This window comes from Perca flavescens, chromosome 15 (genome assembly GCF_004354835.1).
Source record: "Perca flavescens isolate YP-PL-M2 chromosome 15, PFLA_1.0, whole genome shotgun sequence".
Lineage (NCBI taxonomy): Eukaryota > Metazoa > Chordata > Actinopteri > Perciformes > Percidae > Perca > Perca flavescens.
The window spans coordinates 16417733-16444966 of record NC_041345.1 but is presented as its reverse complement, the minus strand read 5'-3'; the positions used below and the strand labels follow the sequence as shown (position 1 = coordinate 16444966).

The window sequence follows — 27234 nt, the reverse complement described above, 5'->3', positions numbered from 1 at the left end:
GATTTCAAAGTGAAACAGTTTGCTTCATATGCGGAGGAAAAGCTTTTCAGCTCTTGTTTTTACATTCAGAATACACGTTGATTCATCCTCTGTATATCATCCGATATGCTTGTCTGAACAGTTTTGGTGGAAGAATCTCTGTGAGATGACACAAGATGCAAAATATGAACCAGTTAACTTAGAGTGCCCTCTTCAGTCTGTGACGTAACACTGCAGTTATGCTATAAACATGCTGTACATAAGTAGCATTTCGTGATTTCAACATGTACTTTAAATTATGATATACAAGTGTGTGTGTTCACTATGAAATGTTGAAAGATTAGTGTTGTAATACATTACATATACAAAGGCAGGTCATCCACCAACATGCTCATATATGATAGCGTGCAGCAAATGACAATGAAGTTTGAGTCAATAGGTCAATACTCAGAACTCAAGCGCTGGTTTATTGCATGTATTTATTGTCCAGGTACCTTTAAATAGTAACCATGCTAGTTAGTGAAAAGAAACACTGGATGTGCTGACTGGGCTTCTGGTTGATGACACATTTAAGTTGTACATATTTACATAGAAAAGGTGGAACAGTGAAACACATTAAACAAGTGAGACAAAATAAAATAAAAGTCTTAACAAAAATATAAAGCAAATCCCTGGTATTTATGTCCCCACATATGTCTAAAGATCACACAGCATACATCATTAGCATAGTAATAAAGGCACTGAGATGTTTATTATATACATTTCACTGATCTTTAATAAGGGAAGTTTACTTTAAGGGCTTTCACGGGAAGAAGCATAACATATTTGATACTTTATATTTCAAAAGAAATAAACAATGAAAATCAAGATAATACTTATAGTATTTAACTTGATCATGTACTCAAACATGTATAATTTAACAGACAAAAGGACCACTAGAGGCAAATGCAGTAAATATATTGGAAGTTAAACTGATTTAAGTTTAAAAAAAAAAAAAAAAAAAAAGGCAAACAGCATTTCAAAAAAGGAGATCTTCCTTACACTGGGTTTCTATGCAATGACACAAATAATACAGCACTCTGGTTTCAAGGTCCACTTGCCCTTGTGCCTATTATTTCATAACAAAAGGGCTTTTATTATATCACAATTATATATATATATATATATATATATATATATATATATATATATATATATATATATATATATATATATATATATATATATATATATATACACATTTAAAAAACATGGACTCCAGCACAATGAAGAGGCACAGAAACGAACAAAAACCTAGTGGCCTTGAATCTTAATGTCATGATGCTTCCCCAGCATGATTAGTGGTTTCATCCTAGTTTGTGCTATTCCAGTGCAAAGATTTCATTCACACTGCCAAACAGAGGGGACAGGAAACACAAATTGGCATTTCAGTGTTGCAATAATACTAAAAGTTCTAAATGTCCTGCAAGCTTCATGAAGTGTTCCATATGAATGTGCTGCTTTCAAAGCTGATGTTCATGACAAGACACATCAGAAAACTGCAATCATACACACCGTGTCTATTGCAAAGAACATTCTGGTCTTCCATACAAGAGCTTCAATGTTTTAATATAAAAGAATTAATAACAATGATACCGTATAATAAGTGCTGTCACAAAACGCAGGGGAATATCAAGAGTGTGCCTAGTACCTACCATCTACTTTGTTTTCTCTTTGGTGTAACGTGATCTATCAAAGGTAGATCATTTGCACTAAACAATTAATTCCTGCCAGGCACAAGATGTAGCTGTGGTAAGCTAGAGAAGGCTACAGATTAGAGAGCAGCCCCTTCCTAACTGATAGATCAACTAAGAAGAGATTACAAGTTTGAGGTGGTACTGTAAGTCTGGGGTTCGCAGAAAGGAACAAGTACGAACCTCAAAGCTGGAGAAAAAAAATAACTTAAAAGTAAACGCAACATTTCAGTGTCTGTTAGCCTTCCTCTCTACAGTCTGTAAAATGGTAGAATACTTAAACATGCCTTGATGTGACCTTCATTGCACAAACATTATCAACATTTGATAGTATCCTAATGACATTCGCTGGCCTTCTCATTCAAATGCTGTGATACGATCTCCGTTGAACAGGTCCAAGGAGCCTCTGCAGGCTTGACCCTGAATGTGCGAGTCTACAGATGGGAACACTTCTGTTTCATGAAAAACAATAACCTCGAAAGCTGAAGGCAGTACTTGACTTTAGAAACTGAACCCCAAACCATGTCATTCAGTGTTAAACTAGAAATAATTAAAAAGAAAATCCACCTACTGGCCTCCAAGAATAATTGTTTTCCAAATGTTCATAAAGGTCGAATTACTCATTCACAATCAGAATTCATCATCAGAATGGTAAAACCTTTAGAAAAGCTTGTTAGCCTCTACCCAACTGAAATTTCAGCCTGATGTATTGACTGAAGTACCATCTTAACAAACGCTTTTAATAGCCTGACTGTTTCTAATTGCCACTGTGTTAATTAATATTAATGCCAAATGTAGTTTTTGGATTTGGGGAACCAACTTTTTTTTTTTACAGTATTTTTGAATCTACTGTGTTATTTTGTCAGGCATCTTCTTAAAACTTCAACTGGGTTGAGTAAAAACAATGCAGCAGAAGACTGTACATAAACACAGCCAGCTGCTACATTTACATGCAGTATACACCAAATTACCAGAAAAATAAAACACCCTGTACAACATGCAGTAATGCAACCCAATAAAACAGCCCTACAATAGCCCTGTTTCTTATATCAATATTATAACACCACCACAAAGTTTGAGCCTAAAAAAAGGCTATAAATTCTCTCCAGCAGTGTCAACAATGGCCATCTTCTTAAGTACTTTTCTAAAACACTGGGCTGTTGTGTTGGATTGCAGCACACTGAACAGGGTTTCCATTGATCTGGTCACTCAGAAATTCATGTTGCAGCCCACAGTGAGACATAGTCAGTGGTATATAATACAACGAAAGTGCAGCCTGACTGAATGCCACAAAATAAAGTACTGGTAAGTGATGTATAAAACGCACAAAGAAGAGCACAAACATTAGAGTCCAGAGTACAATGGAAAAAAAACAAAAAAAAGGATTTTGATCGTCTTCAACAGGGGCAGAAATTGATTGAAAATGAGCATTTTAAATACTTAAATATGTATAAAATTTTGTTATATTTTAACACAAACTGTACACATCTGGTATCAATACATATAAATGACAAGTGTGGTTACTTTAGAAAGGACATCCTCTGATACATCATATCAAAAATATGAAGCTTTAGTAGCACTTTTGTCTGCATGTATCTAGTAAACTTAACAATACTACCTTACACTTCAAAGAAGTGAATGAGGTCTTTTTTTTTTCTTCTAGTCCAATGTCACTGCAGTGGTGCTACCGAGTCTCAAAAGTCACAAGTGGTCCTCTGTGAACAGTGCTTTGCTCTTCAACTTTAGACCCACTTCTACCGTATCACTTTCTTCTGCGCTCCACCGGTCTCAATCCTAAAACACTTCCCCTTCACCATCCAATCGCTCCTCGGTCCATCACACAATGCCCCTTTTGGACTCCTTCTTCTTCAACATGACCTTCAATCAATTTTTTCGACTTTCCCGATAATCTTCTCCTCAAAGATGGGCAAGATAGCGTCATCTTCACGTACCTCTTCAAACACCACCCCACAGTCAAACTCGTTGCTTACCTTCTTGAAATAATACCTAAAAAAATGTGAGGAACAACGTTAACTTCTCCAGGTTAAAACCCTGTGACCTGTACTTACGTTTGTACATTGCGCCCAGCAGTGTTATATACGGTCACCTTCCTAAAATAATGGCCTACGTCATATATTGACAAAAATGATTTTCTTGCCTAAATCATCTCCTCATGGTGCTGGCCACCTCTGGTAAAATTGCCTACATTCTCAGTTGAACAGGTTATGTGATTATACAGCTGCCTAAGTCAAAAGACAATGTGTATGCATTTATTCCTCTTATGTTGCATAATTGACTGACATTGTTATTAGTATGTCAATAGTCATCTATTGTTATAACATTTTTGAGTGAAATTATTAATAAATATATATTCAGTATTTGTTTTCTTGTATTTTCTGAAAAACCTGAAAAATGACTTAGGCCATTACTTTAGGAAGGTGACGATACTTAAGATTGAGACGTTCAAGTTTAAAGATTTCAGATTCACTTCAATAAGTATATTGCTTTTAATCAGTACATCATGCTATAACTGACCGTGCCCCTATCATTTGTCAAGAATGATATCAGGGATGCAGAACTAGGGCCTTTAAGAGTTTGAAATTCTGAAATGAATTTGCATCTAATCAAAGATGATCACAAATGTGTTACAGCCGATCTCTATAGTAACAATCACCAGTGAAAATTCTGACCTTTAATCGTACTACTCAAATTATATTTATTCCCATATATCCCCCAGACAACTATAGCTCTGATAAAGTTTAAGGACTATTTTGCAGTCTCAAAGCAAGTTTTGTTACAGACAATACAATTGTAATGCAATCCTGCTTGCTGATTATTAAAAGATAAATTCTATTCTAATTTTAGTTGTGATACATCTCTCAAGTTATGACCATAGACACCAAACAGCACCATACACCTCACCTGTAATTTCCTTTCTTTGTTAGCAGTTCTGTGAACTGGCGCAGAGTGACGACCCTCCCTTTGACAGACGTCCTGTACGGTATCAGCTCCTCACAGAAGTAATACGCCACAGTAATGTTTTCACATGGCTGCTTTTTAGTGGCTTTGTGTCTGCAAGTGGAAAAGACAGAAAACTGTTTAGAAAATTTTAAACTTTCCCATTATTAAAGTCCACACTTCAAAGTTATGTTGACTATTTTTCACATCTAAAAAAGGACCCTATAGCTTGTAAATTGTGTTGTTTAAAATGGGTCATGATTCTGAACTTTAATAAATAATAATTTCCTGACATTAACAAGCAGATGTCTCTAGTGACAGCAGTCCTGCACTTTGTGAAAGGTGTTTACATAACCTTAAAGGGAATGAGGAACTTGAGATCAACTGAGGTCATTCCATACCTTGCATCTTCAAGGCCGAACACTAATCAATATGTGCAATTACAGGTACTGAGTGACAAGAGAAACTATGGGCCAACATCCTCTTGTTTTCTGGATCACATGCAGAACAGCGTTTTTCAATAATCAGTTCTGGAGGAAACAACACTGAGGCTCTCTAAGGATAGCTTGTATGAATAGAAAACAACAATAAATGACAAGCACTGTTTCAGCAGGACGTACAGGTGAAAGGTACACAAATTAACTAAAGTTGAGCCTGATTGGGCTGTCAAAATTGGATTGTTTGAATGGTCCTTCTTAAAAACAGGTTCGAACTATTTAAATATCTATTTTGCATATTATGTATGTAAGAGGGCAAATGTACGAGATACATAACTACTTGTATAGGTATATTTATTTCAACATAAACATTTCTTTTAAAAGGTCTGCATATAACTACACATTACAAAATTAACTAATAAAATAATGTCCTTTACTGTAAAAAAAAGACCGTAGACCTCTCTCCCTATCCCAGCCAGCCACTAAACTAGTAAATTTGAACAACTCAATGCTTGATTCACACAGTCTTGTCACAGCGTAGGGTCAGGTTCAGGTGAATCCATAGGCTGTGCACTGGCTGATTTGTTTGACGTCCTGTTGTGTTATTTAACCCCCCAATGTAGCACAAGTAGACTTTATATTTCACAATTATTGTTTTCTGTCAGATCGTTTATAGATCTCAACTATTGCTGTCAGTTAAACATGTTATTAACAGCGTTAACGCAAACCCATTTTAACGGCGTACATTTTTTTATTGCGAGATCAACGTTCTTTTTGGCCTAGCAAACTTTGTAGTTTTTTTCACATGCTGTTGCAACAACTAGTAACGTTAGAAAACTACAACACCACACCGGATCTAGACCGGAAACAAAACAACAGGCACACCGCACACACTTGTTTGGGGTTGCGAGCCGGCCAAAGACTAGTAGGCTAATGTTACGTTTTGAGTGGATGGCGAGCGTGAGACGCTGAAATGGATGCCAATAAGATTCTGAATGGAAAGTTTACTTTTAAAAAGTTGCCAAATGGTTCTATTGACAACACCAAAGTGATCTGTGTGTTTTGTCGTTGTGAACTGAGCTATCATCGCAGCACGTCCAGTCTGAAATACCACTTATGGCTAAGCACACAGCTGATGGCCAAGCACACAGCTGATGGCCAAGCACACAGCTGATGCAAATTCTTCGCAGGTGACAAAAGCACAAAGCAAGCCGATCCACTTTTCCATGTTGATAAGAGCATTAAAATGAGAAAAAAGAAATGGGACTAAAAGAAATCAAGGACATTTAGAATAGATAAAAATGTGCAATTAATTGCGAGTTAACTATGACATTAATGCAATTAATCGCGATTAAATATTTTAATCATTTGACAGCACTACTCATGTTTAAAAATATTCTCGTGGCAGTGATAGAGGCAGAATAAGACTTGTCACAAAGGAAAAACTAGACAAGATACCACATTAAACAAACTCAAGCATAGAGTGTGGGACACTGCATAATGACACAGCACACAGAGGAGGGAATTAGGGAAAGGGATTGCTCATTACTGATTTCTAAAGGTTTCTTTCAGTGGCTCTACAAAAAAACCAGTCCTCGGTAACTAAACTACCAGTAATGAGAATGGGAAGTGAAGTGGGTTGCCGTGACCTATGGGGAATTTGGAACTAGTGGGTAAAGTTACTGGTAGGACACGGTGGACATACTCGGGCTGGGAGAGCTCGATGTCAGAGACGGCGGGCACCACGCTGAGCGGAGGGAACAGTGCAGGCCTGACTGCAGTGCGACCCCTCTGGATTACCTCCATCACATACCTGAGGGACCGAACAACCCCAGTAGTTAGACACACATTCGCCCTAAAGAGCACACAGGCTAGAGAACAAAAGGGTTTCATTTTGACTAAAGAAAAAAGATCAAGTTAAATAGATTTTGTTAAAAAACTGCACTGATTCAGTGTGCAGATAACTGTGGTAATGAGACATGTCCGTCCAGTAACCTTTGCTTAAGTTGTACAGTTCCAGACTTGATCTTCTCCTCCTCAAGCCGTCGGCGCACCTCCTCCAGCTGGATGAGGGGGCTGGGAGCTGGATTTGGGGGCATGGTGGGATCCTGGATGAAAGGGTGAGACGGCTGCACGTTGTTCCGCAGTTGGGCCTCATGACCTGTGGTCCTCTTGGACACAGTGGTACTCCTGAAATGTAAAGTCATGAATTTTTGAATATCAATAGTCAAACGAAACAAAGCAAGAGTATTCAAAGAAAGTGCCTCTTTTCCTCGTCCATTTTTAGTCTGTGCTGCTTACTCTTAACAACTCTTAACAAAAAAATGCTTGCACTAAGTTAACTGTCCTCACTGACCCATATGGGCTCCTCTTATGTTGAACCATTTCTTTCTGTCCTTCCATCAGCCACAATAGGATCTTCTGGTTTTTCTCCATCTCCTCTGCAGGCGCTGGCATGTCGTGAGGCCGCAATTCCTCACCTTTCTTGAACGCCCTTTTAAACTGTGTGCCACCTTTGCTACTGAATTATTCAAGAAAACAACTGGTAAGCAAAAAGCATTTCAGATGCATGTTACGAGCCAGCTGGCTAGGGGGAAGGAAAAAGCAGCATAAATGCAGTTGGAAATGGTAAAATAAAGTTATTTATTGACAAGGAACTTAATGTACAAACACAAATGAAGAGGCAAACTACGGTGAGGAGAAAGGGAAGGCCTAACCAAAAGAGGACTCTTTAAATGAAAGCTACTAACTTTATCTAAAAGAAACAATAAAATGTCCTAATCCATCTTGACTAATCAAACAACATACCTATCCCTGGTCCAGTCGCCAGATAATTAACAAGTGCCTCAATTCTAAATCACAAAAGCGTTAACAGTGCATTATTGAGAAAGAGGAAACTAATGCTTGAGTTTGGTACGTACCTATACCCTGTATGCTCCATGTTGTTGGATCCCATTCCATCTGCGTAGGTGCGAGACTTTGATCCATAATGACTTGTCTCTGGGCTCCATGGAAAGCTGCCGTGTACACGAACGGCCGCCTCAGCTTCTGCCTGCTCTTTGGGCTTGCCGACGCCTGCGTGGTGGATGTGGTGCGCATGTTTGTGGTGGTACAGGTGGCTGGGGTCTCCCTTGAGACCGTGCCTGGATGAATGTTTAACATGCGCCGTTCCAAGTCCTGTCCCTTTGCCCCCTAGGACAGCGTCTGGTGAGCGTGACTTGGGAGAGTGACGGCCTGTGCCTGGTGACTGGCACCCGGGAGTCTTCATGACCCGCTGGACGTGGTCGTCCAGGATGCTCTCAGGGTTCTCCTCATGAGCATCTCTCAGAATAAGACCACTGTAGGTGTTGTCAGCATAGCGCGAGTTGTAATTCTGCAAATAAGCACCAGGGGGGAACCTGTGACTGGATAATGCTGTGGCTGTGGACATGACTTCATCACCTTCCTCTTCCTTTAGAACAAAAATACACACACAAAACAATCATTTAGAGGAAAAAAAAAATGTAATCTGGAATAACAATCTGGAAAAAATAAATTCTGGTTAGAAAGATCGGGTATGAATATCTGAAGCATTATGTCCAACACGTTGATAAAACAAAGCCATATAAAATACGTATATCTTTATGTATTTTTTCTTTTAAAATATATTTTTGAATACAGTTGACACAAATTAGGATTTTTGGGATGCTGCAGGCATTCACCTTTTTTTTTGATAAGCAGGCACTGTAGGGAGTGGAGGATGTGCAGCGAAGACATATAATGTAAAAATAAAATGTAAATGTTGAAGAAGCTACTGGATGCCTACATTTCCCTCAATAAAGTATCTATCTATCTATCTATCTATCTATCTATCTATCTAATTGATCCTTATGGCACAAGGACCTCACACCACTATTACTACAAACATTTTAAATAAATGAAATCCTAAACCTAATACTTTCTTACTGGAGATAAAATCTGCAAGCACAAATTATATTCAGCAGTATTCCCCATCAAGACTTGAACAAAGAGATATTGTGGTACAGTAGGACAACAGTAGGTAGGGGTTTCACTCTAACCTGCCTATGCCCAACCCTTTTATAGCAGTTATGTTAATAATTGAACAAACCTTCACTTGTAAACATGCCAAACTAACTGAGTTTGCTATTGCCCAGTGCTTACCATCCATTTCTTATAACCATATAAAAGAAACCATTAAGAGTGTCTCTTCCTGCGCCTACATAAACGTAACCTCCCTGTACCCACTCCTTTCGGAAACTCAGCGATATTGTTAAAGAAAAAAAATCTTTCTTGGCATGTTTTAATAACTGATGAGTCTTCGTATCTCTGCACCAGATCCAGATATGTGTTAGCTGAGCCCACTCATGAAGCACACTTTCCCACGGGCGCTATCTTTTCTATTTGAAAATGAAATTCCTTGGCAAACAACAGCAGATATATTTGACATTATACAAGTTACCTAGTAGTGGATGGCGAATTACTGATAAGAGTCTACAGCAGCTCACATGAGTCGTTTTGCCATTGGTTTATTGTCATGAACAGAATGCTGCTGCTTGTGCATGTCAATTACCCTGTGCATAGCTGGGCCACACGGTCCATTGTTCCAAAAAATTACGTTAAGTGAAGCCATAATTACATTTTTAGCAGACTGTGGGACAGAGCTGTGGCAATAACTTACTCACATTCTCATGGAGTCATGTGGACCTTCCCCTCACAGCAATACAATGATAACATCAATTATTAACCAGAAATCCTTCATGCATAAAAACTATCATTTTTTGATATTATGGTTAAAAAGCTAAGCTCACTTTTCCTCTTCTAGATGCTCAGAGTATCACTTGATGAAGGCAGTCATTTCATGCTTGCCTCCAGGTTTAATAAAGCAAACCTTAAACTGTGTGATGGCAGCTTTTCTCCTTCCAGGGCCAAAACACATACAATGTCTGCCTTGAGACTAAGTACTTGGGTCTGTGTACTGAAGGAGACTTCATTTATGGTAGCAGCAACCATTTCATCACCGTTCAAGTGACATCAAACAGGCGGCACGCTGTTCCAGACTTACAAGCGGCCGAGTGTGCAGGTGCTCCATCTGATTCATCGATGAAGCCAAACTGCTGACAGGCCAAGGATGGAAATCTCCAAGTGATTCTTTATGTTTTTTTATTCTCTATTCAAATGGCTGGCCTCATTAATTTCATTAAGGCCAGACGGATTTAAGTCTCCTTTGTTACTGAACACTTGAAGCCCACTGGCCAGACACACATCTCGCTTTCTGGCTCCGAAATGGGCTTTGGTGGTACCTCGTGCACATTACTGATACTGATACTCCTGGTCTACTTTTCAATACACCATCTATGGTCATAATGTATTCTTTTATTAAAGTATATCATAGGAAAGAGTACTTTGAAATCAATATTTGTGAATATTTAAATGAGATTCTCATGACCAAAACATGTTCACTCAAAACAGCTTAAACCTGAGAATACAAAAACTATAGCAGGATTTAAAGATAATATTCAATATAAATGTTGCCAATATATGACTACTCTAGGTATAAGTTAATTACTCAATGAATTGATTAGTTGGTTGAAAGAAAATTACACAAGTAAATCCGACCAGGCAATGGTCAACTAGACATTTAGAATGTGCTCCAATCAGCATGACAGCCCACACCCAGGGCCAAATGAGCACACCAGGCTCATCACTTAAAATATCACTCCACCATTTCCGTGTCAACATTACAGAGATGAATTAATAAAACTGTGTTTGAAACATGTGTCAGTTTGTATTAATGAGAATAGATCAGGAGACACAGTGGCACACACTCCCTCCAACATATTCAGTGATTCATCGGGTTAAACGACTCAAACGCTCTGGAGTTAAATGTTACTGGAAATGTTTGGATCACATCATCAGTCCCGGTGGCACGTAGCTATGGAAAAAAAACTTAAATTTTGCAGATGTACAGGAGCTAAATCTGTTAATAGAAAAAATATTTTTTTCAGCAGATATCTTAGTTACAACATGATTGAGCTAACACAGCAGTTTATTTATTCAGTTTGGGAAATCCCACGATCTCTACAAAGCTAACATTAGCTCTAGTAGGCTGACTAAACATCCTCTTTTTTTTTGAGTGAATTGCCCCACAATATGAATACAGTTTAAAAATAGCTGCATCACTGTTGTGCCAATAATGACGTTAAATCAAACCTTTTCGTGTAATATTGCTTAATTAACCAACCAACTATTTTGATAATCGGTTGTCATTCTTCAGCCAAACATTACCTGGTTGCAGATTTGCTGCTTCTTTCTTTGTTACATATGATGGTAAACTGAATGTCTTTAAGATTTTGTACTGTTGGTAATATAAAATAAGGAATTTGAAGATACCATGTGCTCCTGGAAAATAGTTTTACTATTTTCTGACATTTTATTGATTAAATAATCTGGAAAATTATTGTCAGACTAATCTGATAAATCCGATAAAAATAGTTGTTAGGGATCCATACTTTCATACAATTTTCTTTTCCATCTGGCAAATATTATTCAGAGTCACCAGAAGCCAAGGTGTAACTTTACTGAGTGAAAAGCAGCTCAGAATCACTGGAATAAAAACATCCCTGCACTGCTTGAATTGTATAATGTTAGAGGTCATTTAGTCTACAGACAATGCTCTCAGAGTAAACCTCTGCAGAAACTCTGACGTGTTACACCAAATTAAAAAAACAGTGGATCTGCTTGTGCTTTAAACAGTAGACACTGGTTGAGAAAAAAATAAATAAAACCTACCAATCGCACTCTCTTCAGTCGCTCCTCTAGCTTCTCTTGAGCCTCCCTCTCCCTCAGTACGCCCTCCAGTCTGCTGATCAGCTCTGCAGCAAACCTTTCCGGCTCCACATGTATGTCCTTTGGAATCCGGTTTGTGCGCTGGGGGGGGGTTGGAATTTTCATTTGTCACTGCATTACTGTCAGCACCATATGGGCAGTTTTACCACCCTGACCTTGTACATTCTGTCAGTGACCAAATATAGGAAACATAAGCAGGAAACATTCAAGTAGACAGTGTCAAGTGTTAAACATCAGAAGGGATAATTTACATTTAAATTTAACAATGAGACTTTACCGCTGAATCCTACTGAAGCTGGTCCTTTCTGATATAGTGAGTTTTTTGTTATTTTTATTTCCACATTATGGAGATTGTATGAATAACCATATATAATGATTATAATATGACTATAATATATAATGATTAACCACCGTTATAAAAATTAGGGCTCAGTGACATTCCCATGCCTCCTGTGTGATTTTGAAATAGAGGTTGGGGCAAGACCTCCCATCAAAAACACATCACCTTGCAAGTTTTAATAACATAACTACATCCATTTGATAAGCGTGTCTACAGAAAAAAAGATTTAAAATTTTTTGATAGTAACCTTTTTGATTTATTTTACATTTCAAAATCATTTTGGGCACATAAACTAGGTAGGATAACAAGTTTACTGTAATTTTAAATGACACAACTAATCTTATTTCCTCACATAATAGCATGAGTCACTGCATTACAATCATCCTGATATGGCACCAGTTTATACAAAAAAAGTTGGAAAACAAAGTGACATAAAAACAAAAAAAAAAAAAAAACATCTACAAGCCCTGTCAATTTTCTTATTGCCAATGAAGTGAAGTCATGATTAATTTGTTGGGGCAGGGAAACGTGAGATTTAGGCTTTGGGGATTTGTGCTCTACTATACAGTCAATTCATGGATCCTAATAGGATGCTACGTGTGGAGTTTTAATTTGACTCTTTACTCCGAGGCCTAATTAGGGCCGGGGTTTTCCTACCAAAAAGACAGCACAAGCTGCAGAGGGAGGCATCAGGCTGTCACATGGGAGGATTCATGTCTACTAGGCTTCAGTGCTTACAGCTTAGGAAAGCATCAAGCTACATTTAGACAGCCTTCTCTTTCACCATCAGCTATTCTTACACGCCATCACAGGCCCTGCGACACAGCAGAGCTTAAATATGCACATCTCCAATGGTGCAGCGGAGAAAAATAAGGCAGGGGCAGACAGTTAAAGAGAGGTGTAGAGGCAGAAAGTGAGAGAGAAGGGAGAGAACTCATGAATAACTCACTGGAATATGAGGTAGTGGCACTCGCCCATTTGCTTTGGCACTTTCGTGTATCTCCCGGCGATGCTGTTTGCGGTATCTGTAGGGTGGAACCCCATCTCTGGAATTAACAACAAAGATATTTTTCATAAAACATCCTCATGAATAAACAACACAGGCAGCTTTGAAGTCAAAAGCTTTCCACTGCATTTTTTTTGTTGCCTAAAACGAACACCTTGTAAGTCTTGATTAATCAGTAGAGCAGGGCAGGCATTCTCACAATCTTATTGTGTCCACTGCACCACAAGTGGTCTGGCAGATTACAGTTACATGTTAACACATCCATCAGTCTGTAATTCCATGTGGTATTGGTCATGCTGGGTTTCACACTCCTTTCCTGTGCTGGAAGCGCTGGAACAATTAGCTGATAACTGCCTCTAATCCATTCAGCTTCAAACACATTTTTGTCCAGTGGTGCAAGCTTTGAAGTTTCTTTGGAATTAAATCCCCGGTGCCATATCTGCACCTAGAAAACATTTTTTCTAAAATCTTCTTTCACCAGCACACTCAACTGAAATACAAGTCCTGCTCACAAGTGATCCCAAATGGTACAAAACATTGCCTTTGGTCTTATGCTGGTGCCCAAACAAAGTTACATTAAATACAACATTTAAAAACATTTAAAACCGGTTGGTGTGTCACATTTATAAAAGAGGTCAGTAGGTTATTTTCATTTGTGTACATTCTATCAGACATGGTTTTAGGTCTGCTACCTTTAACGAGCAGATGTTGGTTGCTTAATCACAGCGCAGGTAAAAACCAATTAAACTCTTAATCCTGTCTCTGAACAATGCTAACTTATATGACATGTCTTCCTTTTAAACTTTTTAAAATTTTAAGCATGAAATGTGTGCGTTTGTGTGTGTGTGATGAGAAAATACATACACACTGCTGTCGGTAAGGGAAATCGTGTCTGTGTCGCTGGACATACTCTGCTGCTCACTATCATTGGCGCTGGTGGCAGGAGCCATAGCATAACCAGTGTTGACATAGTACGGGTTGATGGGCTCCCGACATGGTGCATGCCTGGAAAAAATGAAGAAATCTGCTCAGGGCAAAAAAAATCATAATAACCGCAATAGATCATAATGTTATAGACATGCTCGTGAAAATGCATTTATAAACAACGGTACACAGTTCTGTAGTATAATCCTAAATGAAGAACACGCAGTATTGTTTGATTAGGAATGGTTATATATTGTAATAAAAGATCTTTCCAGAAGTCAAAGGTTTGTCTGTTCACAGTTAACATTCTATAAAGAATACGAAAGGTCCAGAAGACCAGAAGATTTGGTTGTGATTTAAGAACAGCCAAATGTCTTCCATTTCTGCTCTTTTGGTTTAGTTAGAGAGTTGATGCGATGCTCCAGACATAATGGATTTTAGACAACACACATTAAAGCCATGAAAACTATAGTACCATGTATGCAACATGTATGCTTAGTAAAAAAAAACATGATATGAATGAGCCGATATATTTTGTCAACCATTCAGGCTCTGACACTTCCTGCAACTGCTCTTGCTTCGGTTTAGCGTAATCCAAACACACCTACAGCCAGAGAAAGTATACTGCGTTTGCTAGGAACACCATATTTGATAGTATTGTGAACATACCAAATTCAATACCAGAGAATTGAACGGTGGAGTATAACTGCAAGTCTTATTCTATAGCACACCCTCAAGAGCGTCTACAGATATATGGGAAAGCTTAATTTGTCAACCTTCTACATTCTCAGTCATTGACTTTGCTGAACACACTCCTTGCAGGGCTTTGTACACATGAATTAAAGATGTTAGGCATCATCTCTTTTTATTCAAATTGGAATTCCCTGAAGCTTTCTCCCTGTTTGGAATGCAGAAACACCCAGAGTTCAAAATGAAACCTTTGTGACCGACTGATTTTCATTAGCATCTACATTCTGCAACAGTGAATAATTACAGTGCCAGGTTGGTGGAAGAGCTGGGACAAATAAAAAGTGCAGTGTACAGAAAATGAGTTTCAAGTTGTGATTATATCTGGAAACATTTCTGATGATGAGAAAGTAACGGCCATGACTAGGAAAAGAAGCAAACATTAATTCAATCATTCAGTCATTTGGTGAAAAACAGATGAGATAATTCTTTAAGCAAACCTCTTCTACAACACTGCTCACAGTTGCGTTTCCATTTTGGAAACATTTATTTCTCATAACCACAAATTAATGATAACAACGGTGCAGTACAGTTTCTGCCGTCATATAACATCTCTGGACAATCGCTTAAAAAAAGGTTCAGTGCTGGATTTTATTCCAAACTAATTCTGTATGTTGCACTAATTATTATTTTTGCATAATATCACACTTGGAAACACACATTAAAAAAGATATAGCTCTTAATAATTCCAGAAAATTCCAACTGATAAAAAATAAAACAGCAATAAAGACACAATACAAATGTCAGGTTTACTATCATAAAGAGAGCCTGAACACATTTTCTCACCAGGCAGGAAGGCCATACAGTACTACTCATTATCAAAAAATCTATTCATCATGTATTGCTTTTGATATTTGGGGAAATTGCTCACATACTGACTTTTGTTGGTCACACTATGTGGATTTCATTTTCATTTCAATTATTCTCTAATTGGTTGCATATTATGTCGTGGATATATCCCTCGAATGCGTACTGCAGTCCCTTTTGTCTTGCTCTCTCAGATATTTCACCTGTTTGCCAAAAATTACTAATTATCTCCTTGGGAATGTCTGACATCGGTGCATACATACTGTAATAGACGTGCCAGGCACGAAAGCTTGTCAGGCGTAGCAACAGTAACTAAGGAGGGCAGGGCTTAGTGAAGGGTCAATTAACTTGCAATAAAAAGAATGTTTAAGAAATAGCTGTGTTTTGTCAAACATATTTTATACACACATTTTTGAAAGATGCTGTCCTCAGTTGCCCTCCATGTGTAGTAATCAAAACGCCCACATGCCATTCTCCCTTCTCATGTCAACTGTTAAATACATGCAAAGGCCAACGAAATCGTATACAAAAGAAAATGTATCAATTCCCTTTCTCTAAGAAAAAAACGGTCAGACTCCAAACTCAAAAATATGACTTTTATTATATTACTATATTATAGTTTCATGGTGTTTTACTCTCGGGAGAGGGAAATATATGTTACGTGCAATGTGTTTTTACCAAGGGATGTGTGCAATAGAACTACTTTATATTGCAATTTATTGTTGTGACTGCTACTGGTGCTGTATTGTTTTGTTTCTAACTGCCAAGGCATTATTTATGTGTGTAGCTTGGAGTCCAAAACAGAATTTCCGTAAGCGGACAATAAAGTATATCGTATCGTACAAATACCCCTCGACTCCAAACACTGAATACAGATTCTTTATGGGAGATATGACACATAATAATGTTGATTTGAGTGAAACACTGAGCAGTGACACAATTGAGGCGATGAAGTCTCGCCTTTGAAGTACACAGCTTACTTGAACGAGAAGAAAACTGAGATGTTCACTTCAAAAAAATCTCCCCAAACATTAATTAATGTATAGGTCATTCTCTTTCAAGTCATTTGATTTCCAAACGCTGATCTGAAAGACTATTTAATGTCTTTTGTTGCCTGTCTCTTAAGAGATCAGACACAACTGATGTAAAATTTAGTTTCATAAAAACCCAACGGGTGCTGCTAAAAGGCTTTTTAAAAATGAAGTGTGTCTTTATGTAATTCCAGCCAAATGCTTAATTGCTGAAATAATGATGTGAAAATAGGCCCAAAACTGTGTGTTCACTCTCTAATTAAAAATGTTCTCTTCTATTTTTTTAGGAGACTTCGAAAGCATTGATCTCCAACAAAAACTGCTAAAAATCAAACACAAACAAGCAATTGGTTCATCTTGAGTTCTGCAGATATCAACCAGAAAAGCTGCACACATAGACAAAAAAAGCAGCAGAAGTCTGCAACTGCCCAGTCTATGGCAGGTCTGATTTTAGTTCAGTTTGAACTAGCCAAACTACTACTACTGCATTGTGACCGGTGTTTTAGTCACATAGAGGATCTTATCTGGAAGGTATTGTCTGAGTGTCAGCTGATGTGAATTCCTGCCCCTCCTCTGGTGCTGCAGCCGTAGAGATCAAATATGGGGAAGTTTCTGTTGTCTGACATGATTTTTATTTATTCTGTTGAGGACCAACAATAGCAACAACATGCACATTAGAATCTTAATCTTTAGTAGGGCTGGGCAATATATCGATAAATATATCGATATCGTGATACCAAGATTAGATCTCGTCTTAGATTAATCATTATATCGTAATATGGCATAAGTGTAGTCTTTTCCTGTTTTTAAAGGCTGCATTACAGTAAAGTGATGTAATTTTCTGAATGTACCAGGCTGTTTTATTATTTGCCTTTACCCACTTAGTTATTATATCCACATAACTGATGAGTATTGGTCAAAAGTCTCATTGTGTAAATATTGAGTGAAAGCATCAATAGTCAACCCTACAGTATCGATATTGAGGTGTTTGGACCAAAATATCGTGATATTTGATTTTCTCCATATCTCCTGGCTCTAATCTTTAGTATTAAAATCCTTGTTTTGGGTTTAATTTGCAACAATGACCTTAGACACCTAACACGTTGACTTTTTATTTTTACTGCAAGTGGTCTTAATCCTCACTTGAAGATGTAACCGTATTACATGATGAGCTTTACAAGGTTCAATCAGTAGTGACATTAGTTAAGTTGTGGTAGCAAGCAATTACTTACGTATTCATTTGATCTTTAATTGTCACACTTTCATTTGCAAACACACGTCGTGAGGATGTAACTAATGCTGAGCCACTTTTCAATTGTTTAACATGATTACATTTTCTTATGGCTGAGGATCACTAGTATGTAGAGTAAACACAGTCAGACTACTCAGAGCCTTTTAGAGTCAATCAGTGTCTGTTCTCTCTGTCATTCTACCGGCTGCTGGGTATTAAGCCGGGCAGACACCGTACGGATTAATCCCAATTTTAGCCCCGAATTGGTAGAACCCAACTAATTTTAGAATCGGGCTGAATTTCTGCCAGATCAGTTGTCATTTGACATGCTGTTTGAGGGGGCGTCACAACACCTGATTAATTTCCCTGAGCAGATGGATTTCTGGCATGTCAGAATTTTGGTTGGCTGTCTGATTTCCCACATGGCTGTCAAAAGATCCATTATAAACTGTAGTGAGCTTAGAGCTGAGCAATATATCAATATCGTGATATGAGACTAGATATCGTCTTAGATTTTGGATATCGTAATATGGCATAAGTGTTGTCTTTTCCTGGTTTTAAAGGCTGCAATACAGTAAAGTGGCCATTTTCTGAACTTACCAGACTGTTGTAACTGTTCTATTATTTGCCTTTACCCACTTAGTCATTATATCCACATTACTGATGATTATTTATCAAAAATATCATTGTGTAAATATTTTGTGGAAGCACCAATAGTCAACACTACAATATCATTGCGGTATCGATATCGAGGTATTTGGTCAAAAATATCGTCATATTTGATTTTCTCCATATCGCCCAGCCCTAAGTGAGCTTGTTGTAATGTTATCAGAATATTATTTTACACATTGTGGCTAAAACTGTAGTCTTGAGACTGCTTTGATATAAAACTGAACCTCATCATATTGTCTGCATCTTCCAGACATCTGTGGCTCCCTATTTTTCTTCTAACATTCCACTCATAGTAGAATTGCACAAAGTAATGCAGCCTTTCTTTCTATTTAGTTAACATTGTTGATGATGCAGCCACCTTGTTTGAATAAACTTTATTGTAATTGTTACTGGACAAGACTGACTGTGGTGTTGGGTTAACGAAACATACAAGAACAACAAAAACGCACACTGTCTGCTCAGCTTTAGACAGTTTCAGAGCAAATGCCCATAAAAGTCACAACAAACCACTATCTCGTACAATCAACAAATATTGTTTTCCCTCATACAATCTCATTCTTGCCAGACTCAAGCTATAGATAATTTTTACAGTAATATATTTGGAGTTGTCATAACATTAAGGCAAACTTTACCAGCAACTTTGTTAACAAAAGTCAGATTAAACAAAAAACAAATTAAGTGTTGTCTTGGTTCCTTTTTTTCCAGGGGAAAAATTTTCCAATCAACCTGCTTCACTCATACAGGTGATATTAAAACGTGATGATATTTCTTGTTTCTCTTTTCTGGCTTTGTCCTTATAAAAAAGATCTGTGGTGTCTATTATGTTTTTTTCCACCTCCAAGATGAATCTCTCATTGGTGTATTTTGGTAAACTGACTGGATACTCTGGCTGTTTCACTTCCTGCCCGGCTGTCCTAACGGCCCGCGGCTCGCATGTCAAAATAGATCTGGCGCGTATGTTTAACGGAGTGGAGAGCCGCTTCACGCACACTTCTGGGACGCATCGTAGCATGGCTGGTGGAATATCAAGCATTGACTTGAATGACTGCAATTGCTCATCCTGAATGCAGCGCAGACGCTCCCGGTGGAAAATAGGGGTCAATCTCTTTTTATCTCTCTGTCTTTTTTAAATGAGTCGGGAAGCGGACAGCAAAGCTTAACTTTACTTTTAATGATATCAAACAAAACAAAAAAGTTCCCCCTCGTCTTAAAATGGTCATACATTTATACTAGAGTAGCTACTTCCTTATTTACTGCTGCAATGAATAAAATGCAGAGGAGAAAAGAGCATCTGTCGCCACAAATTCGCCTGTTGAGTGTTTGATGGTTATTTATTTGTGCTTTAGAACGTAATCACTGTGAAGCAATCGTAAAATAAGCATTATTTCTCTCTCTTTCCACTGTACAATGACAAATTCAAGTACAAACAACTGGTCTCAACTACTGCCAGAAAACGCTTGGTTACATTGTAACCTTGGTTCTCTGAGTGAAGAGACTATCTCTCCACCATACAGATAGTCTCGATACGATAGAGAACGTGGACATGCTCATATTCCTGAATAACAACATGACCATATCTTAGGCTGAGCAGCGTATCATGCTTAAAGAAAAACACTGGTCAGTCTCTGTTTGCACTTTGATTATTGAGAGAGTACTACTTTGATTATAATTTCAGTCATTTATTTCTGTTATTTTTACTGTTTTTTATTTTTAATTTGAGGGAACTAAAGTAGTTCAGTTAGAAGGTCACACACCGCTTCAATTTGAGTTAGAAGCTCACTAGGGCTGTGCTCGATTAAAGAAATTCTTAGTCGACTAACACTCATTCAATTGTATCGACTAATCAATTAGTTGATTTAATCGACAGATCTGTAAATCTGAGTTTCTCTGCAAAGAGTCGTGCAAAAGCACCACTTTAATTCTTGTGTTTACCAGAGATGTGTTCGTACGTTTCTTGGAATCATTCAGTCATTCAACATGAAAAAAGTATAAAACATGACTAATCGACTAAAGAAATCTAAGTTGACTAAGACCAAAACGACCGATTAGTCGACTAATCAACTAAGAGGGAGCAGCCCTAATGCTCATGCTGCAGTTACTGGGTCTGAAGAGGTCAGTTATACAGGAGAAAAGCCATTTGAGTTTGTGGCAAAACCTTTCACAGTGGTCGTTTTTCATTTTGTGACTTTAGATTTAGTTAAAATCTCATCTGGTCTCGTTTTCCTACTGTGACATGTCAAAATGTCTTCCATGAAAACGCTTTGCATATTTTACTACATTCAAATGAAAATAATAAATAAATAAATAAAGCAGTCCCATGTGATAATTAGTAGGCACATTCAAATCTGTTGTGTGTGCATGATGTACTCAGTACCTAAGAGTAAAAAGAAGAGCATGTTCAAGCCAAACAAAGTCTGTCATGCCACAGTCAAAAAATGTGAAATGTATGCAAAGCACCAACATTAGGTTAAAAAAAAGTCTAACTGAATCTGCAAGAATCATTAACTTAAAATGCAGTGAAGTCAGTAATCAAAAGAAAAACAGAGCGGCAACCTCAGCATTTATAACACAGATAAAAAAAAAAAAAAAAAAACTGAACATTGAATTTTAATCTGAGTACAGTCCTGTAATTATGACTACCGTATTTTCCGGACTATAAGTCGCTCCGGAGTATAAGTCGCATCAGTCAAAAAATGCATCTTGAAGAGGAAAAAAACATAGATAAGTCGCACCGGACTATAAATCACATTTATTTAGAATTTTTTCTTCATCTGTCAACTACACAATAGCACACAGAACAACAGGCTGAATACGGTAGGTGTCCGATTTGTTAACGTAACACATTAACAGTTATTCAAGCTTATTCAAAGTTGTTGTTGTACACACACACACACACACACACACACACACACACACACACACACATATAGGTGGCAAACTTAGTCACCCTTTGCACTGCAGCAAAAAATTGCTAACTTCCTAGACTACCTACTTGTATTGATAGGTTAATAAACTGAATCTAGGTATTGAGATTAGGACAAATTAAACATTAGTTTTGTATTGATTATGATACAAAAGATAATTAAATATAACATTATGTTTTAAGGAGCACATTGTCTTGGATTTGATATATGTTTGTGCAATAGGAAGTTCACAGCAAATGTGCATATTAATGTAAATAATGTCAAGAAGAGCGTGTGCTCTACAATGTTTAACTTTTGCCATGTTTTTGGGTGTGTTGGACAAGATTTTAATTCTGAGTTTATATAATTTTTGTGGCCTAAAAATTAAATCAAATCAATATCCATGTCTGTGACTAGTCAACATTATAAAAGAAGTTTGCGATCTCTAGATTGAATAGTCCAACATAATACATTTAGTTCCCCCATAAATGCAGTCTTAATATTAAAAAGAGGGAGGTTAAGAGGACAAGATTTCAGAACGCTTCTTCGTAAACAAAATCATGTTGAACTTTTATCACAAAACCCAATGGGAAAAACACAAGTCCCACAGTACCTGCACAAGAAAAACCAAGAACACTACTTCAACGTTCTAACAACAAATTAACTTCTGCAGCCTCTGACATTTCCTCAACAACATAGGTATAACACACCACCTTTCCTCTCATCTCAGCTGTCTCCTGTGCTACACTCGGACTCTGTTTTTATCTCAAACTTCAAGCAGCGTTCAAGGTATTGTAGGGTTTCAGGCTTATTTCTAATTAAGCAGTTTGCAGAGACAAGCTGTGTAGTTAAGGCTGTAGAGAAGCCTTCTAGATTGCTGGGAGGATTTACCTGTGCTCACGACTGTCCTGGAATCTTGCGCTGTTGGCAACACGATGCGGTGCCGTCTCCATTAGCAGCTTCTGAGTGAGCCGGTTGCTCGGTGTGGGGTCACACTCGGGCTGCTCCTCCGGCTCCTGGTCACATCTCCATTCCTCATCCTCATTTAAAGTCGGTAAATAACCGGACAGCCCCTTTCCATTCGCAGAAACAGAGCTCTGATCGCTGTACAGCTTAGGGCTCTCTCCTCCTGTCCGTGTATATTCCAAATATATGTCAGACTTAAGAAATAAGGGATAGGTGTTCTCCTCCATCATAGTCTGTATCTCAGTCTGAGCCTGGTCAAACATTGCAGGATCAATGTGAAGCTTCACGACACAGTCTTTGATGAAGGACTTGGTAGCTGGTTTAATCTGTCGGGAAACAATCCCATTGTTGTCCAGGATGTATTTCTTATAGATAGCTTTTGCCAGTTTGACCTTCTTCTCCTCATTACCCTCATTAGCTTCCAGTTTGCGGAAGCCACTGCACGCAAACCAGAAGTCCAACATATCTGCACACCCCTCCTGCTTGAGGAACGTCCTAAACAGATGGATGCCATCTTGATCATCCAGGAGGGAGTGAAGAGATTCTGCCCACTTTAAGTAGGGCGGTGTAGGGGAAGCACTTCCCTCCGGCTCATAACCCAAGTCCAAGTCAGGTCGCCTGGGTGTAGCTACAGACGCCTCACATTTGAGGCTCTCGTTCTTTGAGGAGAAGCCGAGGTTGTTGTATTGGCGTCCATCACTGCACACCAGCTCACCTTCTTCCCCTGGGACTGGTGGTCTCGGAGCATCCTCAGTGAAGCTGCCTCCCAGGTCTGCTAAGTAGTCCCTTTTGTCGCTTATGCTCATAGTCCCAGCATCCATAAACCACGTCCCCGTAGAGCCCACACTGCACAACTAGTAGATCCAGACCTCTACTTATGCCACTGCAAAAAAACTCCTGCAAGGAGGAAAAATATATAATGAGACGCAGCTTCATCACATCATTGAAATGAAGAGTAATGCTAGCTTTGACAGAGCACTGCTATGAGAAGATATTATAATACTCATTCTCAGATTAATGAAAAAAAAAAGTCATATTAACAGATCTACTGAGAAAAGGTTGATTAATTATGTGCCATATTTGCCATATGCCTGGTTAGAAGAGGACTAATACCTCATAGGGAATTTTTAGAATTTTGCACAGTTTGCATTTTTATCAGATTGTCATGAAAAACTCATCATGGCAGTTTCCAGCTGAACATTGAAATTAATGCAAATTCTGCAGAAATCCAGAGGAAACAAGCTACTGAAAACCCCTAAAACCACTCCAACATGAGGAATAAATGATTTTATTCTTTCGCAACTACAGTACAGTGTATTTACATTTGAATTACGGAATAAATACAATAGAATAACTGCGGAACTGAAAACAACAATACAAGGATACACTGAAATAGAATTTTATGCACCTGATCTGTAAACGTAATATCTGCATAACATCTGCAAACCTAAGCAGAAACTGAAAGCTTAAGTCCTTTGGCTTGTAATGTGGTTTCATAGTCTATTAAGTGGTTTGATGGTCTGTAATTGTGCCATACTGAGTCACATTGAGAGTTATGTGGGAGTGTTGTGGTAATCCAAGCCAGGAGTTGTGGCTTCACTGCCGTCTGGCCCTGAAGGCATCTACTACGCAGTAGTATAAATATGGTGTAGTGCTATGTAGTTTGCAGCAATATTCTCTGATTTATATGCATGAGCATGCAATTACTTTACACAGCTACTCCAGTTACAGCCAAATTAGTATTAGTGTATCATCACAATGATAAATTCACTTGAGATTTACAGTATGAACTCAATAATGAAGCAGTCTCTCTACTATTAGCTGAAATGAGCAGCACTGAAAATGTACTTTATTGATCCTTGTATCATATTCTCTCCTTATTTCATTTCCCTGCTATCATAGTACAGGGTCAGCTGCAGAATAGTGTACCTAATGATTTTAGGGATTCAATGTCTTGTTCAAGGACACGTCCTGGTCCTCATGTGTTGTCCCTGAGCTTTCTTGCTGAGCAAAGAGTTTGACACAGTAGTGTATATGTCCACCTCTACTCACTGCACATACAGATCATGATTAAGCTTCCCAGATACAGTGTCAGAAATCATTTTTGGTGCCGATTCCCTGATTCAACAACAGCGTAGAGAAAAAAAATTCTCTGTTTAAATTCACACATCTGTGCAGCAGCCAATATTTTTTTGACAGATGAGGGCAGGACAAACTCGTGGTGACCAATAATGGCTCTGACCAATCAAAATCCTATTTATAGCTCTGTGCCCTTGTTAACTCTAATGGTTTTGGGATTAAAAATAAATCTTGAAAAAAGTAGATTTATAATTTAAAAAACTGCAGACGTTTACTCTAGCTGTGATTTCAAAAGAAATATTTTTTTTTATAGCTACCATCACGTTACCTTTAGGGCACACCCACTCTCTGTCTTTTCCAATACAGATACAAATCACTTTGCTGATAGAACAAAAGACAGTAAAGACCAAAGTGGCAACAATGCCGTTCTCTGCACAATCCTGAAGTGTGAGCAGCACGTGCACTTGTGCAAATCATAACCAGAAAAATGTGGGCAGTTAATACAAGCACATTCCATTCCTGGGTGATCAATGCTAAGGAATTAATCTTCGGGTCAAACCATCAGTCATCTTGTGTGTAATGATGCATCGGCACCACATACTGTAAATATTAACCGTCAACAGTCACAGATATTTTAGCGCGTTCACAGGCTATTGGAATTAACGGTTATGCGGTTCACAGGTGTGTGGCATGACAGGAATATTTACAAATGGGTTAGGCGTGATTTCAGCCGGTCAGAGCCGAGTTTAGGAAATGCCCCTTTTTTTCTGAAACTGTATCCGTTTGTTGTTCGTTTCGAAGTGAGCCTCTCATCACATTCATGTCTTGGCCTCTCCAGAATAAGCAGCACAGTAGCGGTGTGTGGGGGAGGGGAGCCAGAAACAAACTCCGTGTACACACACACACACACACACACACACACCACCGCCAGGCCTGTCAGCAGCCGACCGACAAGTGCACAACTTTGTCACACTATTCACCTATTAATATCTGTAGCTACTGTCTCTGCTAACAGCTGCTAAACTAAACGAACAACAGGACGACCGCAAACATTTCCCCTACCGTCAGAGGACACAGAGGGAATCCCACACCAATTTCCAAATAGATTTACAACCAGCAAAGCGATGGCACATATCTCTCGACTACCGCAATCCCAATCTCTGAGCTGGGGGAGAGAAAAAAGTGACATATACTTAACCGGTGAAAATCTTCTTGCTGCTTTCGAGTGCATCGGGCATTTGGGCCGGCACAAGTCACCGCCAACAGTGTCATGGTTGCGAACTGCAAGACTTTAAAAATAACAAAGAAAACAGTCCGCTCTCCACCTCTCCATGACTGTCTCTCACTGTCTGTGCGGAGCCGAAACTACACAGCAGATGATGCACAGCGCCTCGCCCGTTCAATACACAAATTGCCAGTATTTAGTTTTGATACATATGTGGTAGGCTACCCTGATTTTTGTCTCCCTCTCTTAAGAATTAAAACAAATATCTTGAAAATGAAGTTGTAACATTTCCTTTCTTGCTTCTTAGCTTACAATCCGCTGAAAAATGGATCAACATTTAAAAAACATACATAAATCGAAAAGAGTATGTCATATTGGCTGATCTTTTGAGTAACCTAATTCAAACCTCTACTGAGGGAAGTAATCAATACATTCAACATAATTTCAATACCACTGTAAGCATCCAATATGTAGTCAGGTATCCTATTATATATGTATATAACAGGTATTATGTTGTTAGTAATGAGGAAGATGTACATGGGTTACGGGCTGAAGGTGCTTTGATCAGTTAAATCAGTTTACCATGTGGAAGTTTTAATTTTCCTGTTATGTGGTGCATTCAAGCTAACTTTATCATGATTTTTACCACCCGGAAGTTTCATCAGAACAGCTGACAAAGCGCTAAATACCGGTGGTAGGCTAAACTTAGGGAAACTCGATGCTACCTGAGTTAATTATCTATATATTACTTCAACACATAATGTACAACTGGCCACACATCTGTCATTACCACAGCATTACTTAATAAATAAATACATTTCTTTCAACAATATGTAAACAGCTGATTCCATGTCTGCTTTCCAATATTGCAGTGACCTTTTTATTGGTCTAATTCATGTGTCATATGATGACCTCTCAAACATAAACACTTGGGATGCATTCAGAGAAACTACCGTTTGCAATGGCTTGTAACATTCCTGTTAATAATTTTGCCCAAAGTTTTACAGCAGCCTTGGAGATATATGCATTCATGTTTTGGTGTGTTTAATACAACTATGGTGAAACCCAAACTAAGCAGTGACTTACATCTTCTGTATAAACACTTTTGGTGAGCCATCAACATGCCACTTTGCACCATTAGACAAAATTTATTTTTACTGTTCTGGCTAAGAATGTCACACAGTGAGCACACAGAACTGCAATAATGCGCGTTTATAAGTTGTAACAACTAGTGCTGATGCAGCAGCAGCAGCACTGTTAGATACACTTGATTGTGTCATTACCTTATGACTTTACAGTGCAAAGACTAAATAATAGACTAAAGGCAGCAATAAAGGCTGTTGTCAATTA

The 27234-nt window shown here is 38.3% G+C and overlaps 1 protein-coding gene across 5 annotated transcripts in view; it reads right to left on the bottom strand.

Moving 5' to 3' along the window:
- Nucleotides 1-2532: 2532 nt before the first annotated feature.
- Nucleotides 2533-27234, bottom strand: part of axin1 (axin 1) — a 39083-nt gene continuing 14381 nt past the window's right edge. Inside the window, exons 1-11 of one of the 5 annotated variants that reach the window (XM_028600025.1) lie at nt 25858-26029; nt 22506-23477; nt 14164-14304; nt 13243-13339; nt 11897-12034; nt 8029-8558; nt 7464-7628; nt 7103-7297; nt 6813-6920; nt 4635-4784; nt 2533-3719 (exon numbers count right to left, since the gene is read on the bottom strand). In XM_028600025.1, the coding sequence (XP_028455826.1) occupies nt 3593-3719; nt 4635-4784; nt 6813-6920; nt 7103-7297; nt 7464-7628; nt 8029-8558; nt 11897-12034; nt 13243-13339; nt 14164-14304; nt 22506-23401 (2547 nt within the window). In that variant the 5' untranslated portion in view covers nt 23402-23477; nt 25858-26029 and the 3' untranslated portion in view covers nt 2533-3592. Of the gene's footprint in view, nt 3720-4634; nt 4785-6812; nt 6921-7102; nt 7298-7463; nt 7629-8028; nt 8559-11896; nt 12035-13242; nt 13340-14163; nt 14305-22505; nt 23478-25721; nt 25808-25857; nt 26030-27234 lie in introns of those variants that run through there. The other 4 variants (XM_028600029.1, XM_028600027.1, XM_028600026.1 and 1 more) reach the window with 4 other exon arrangements.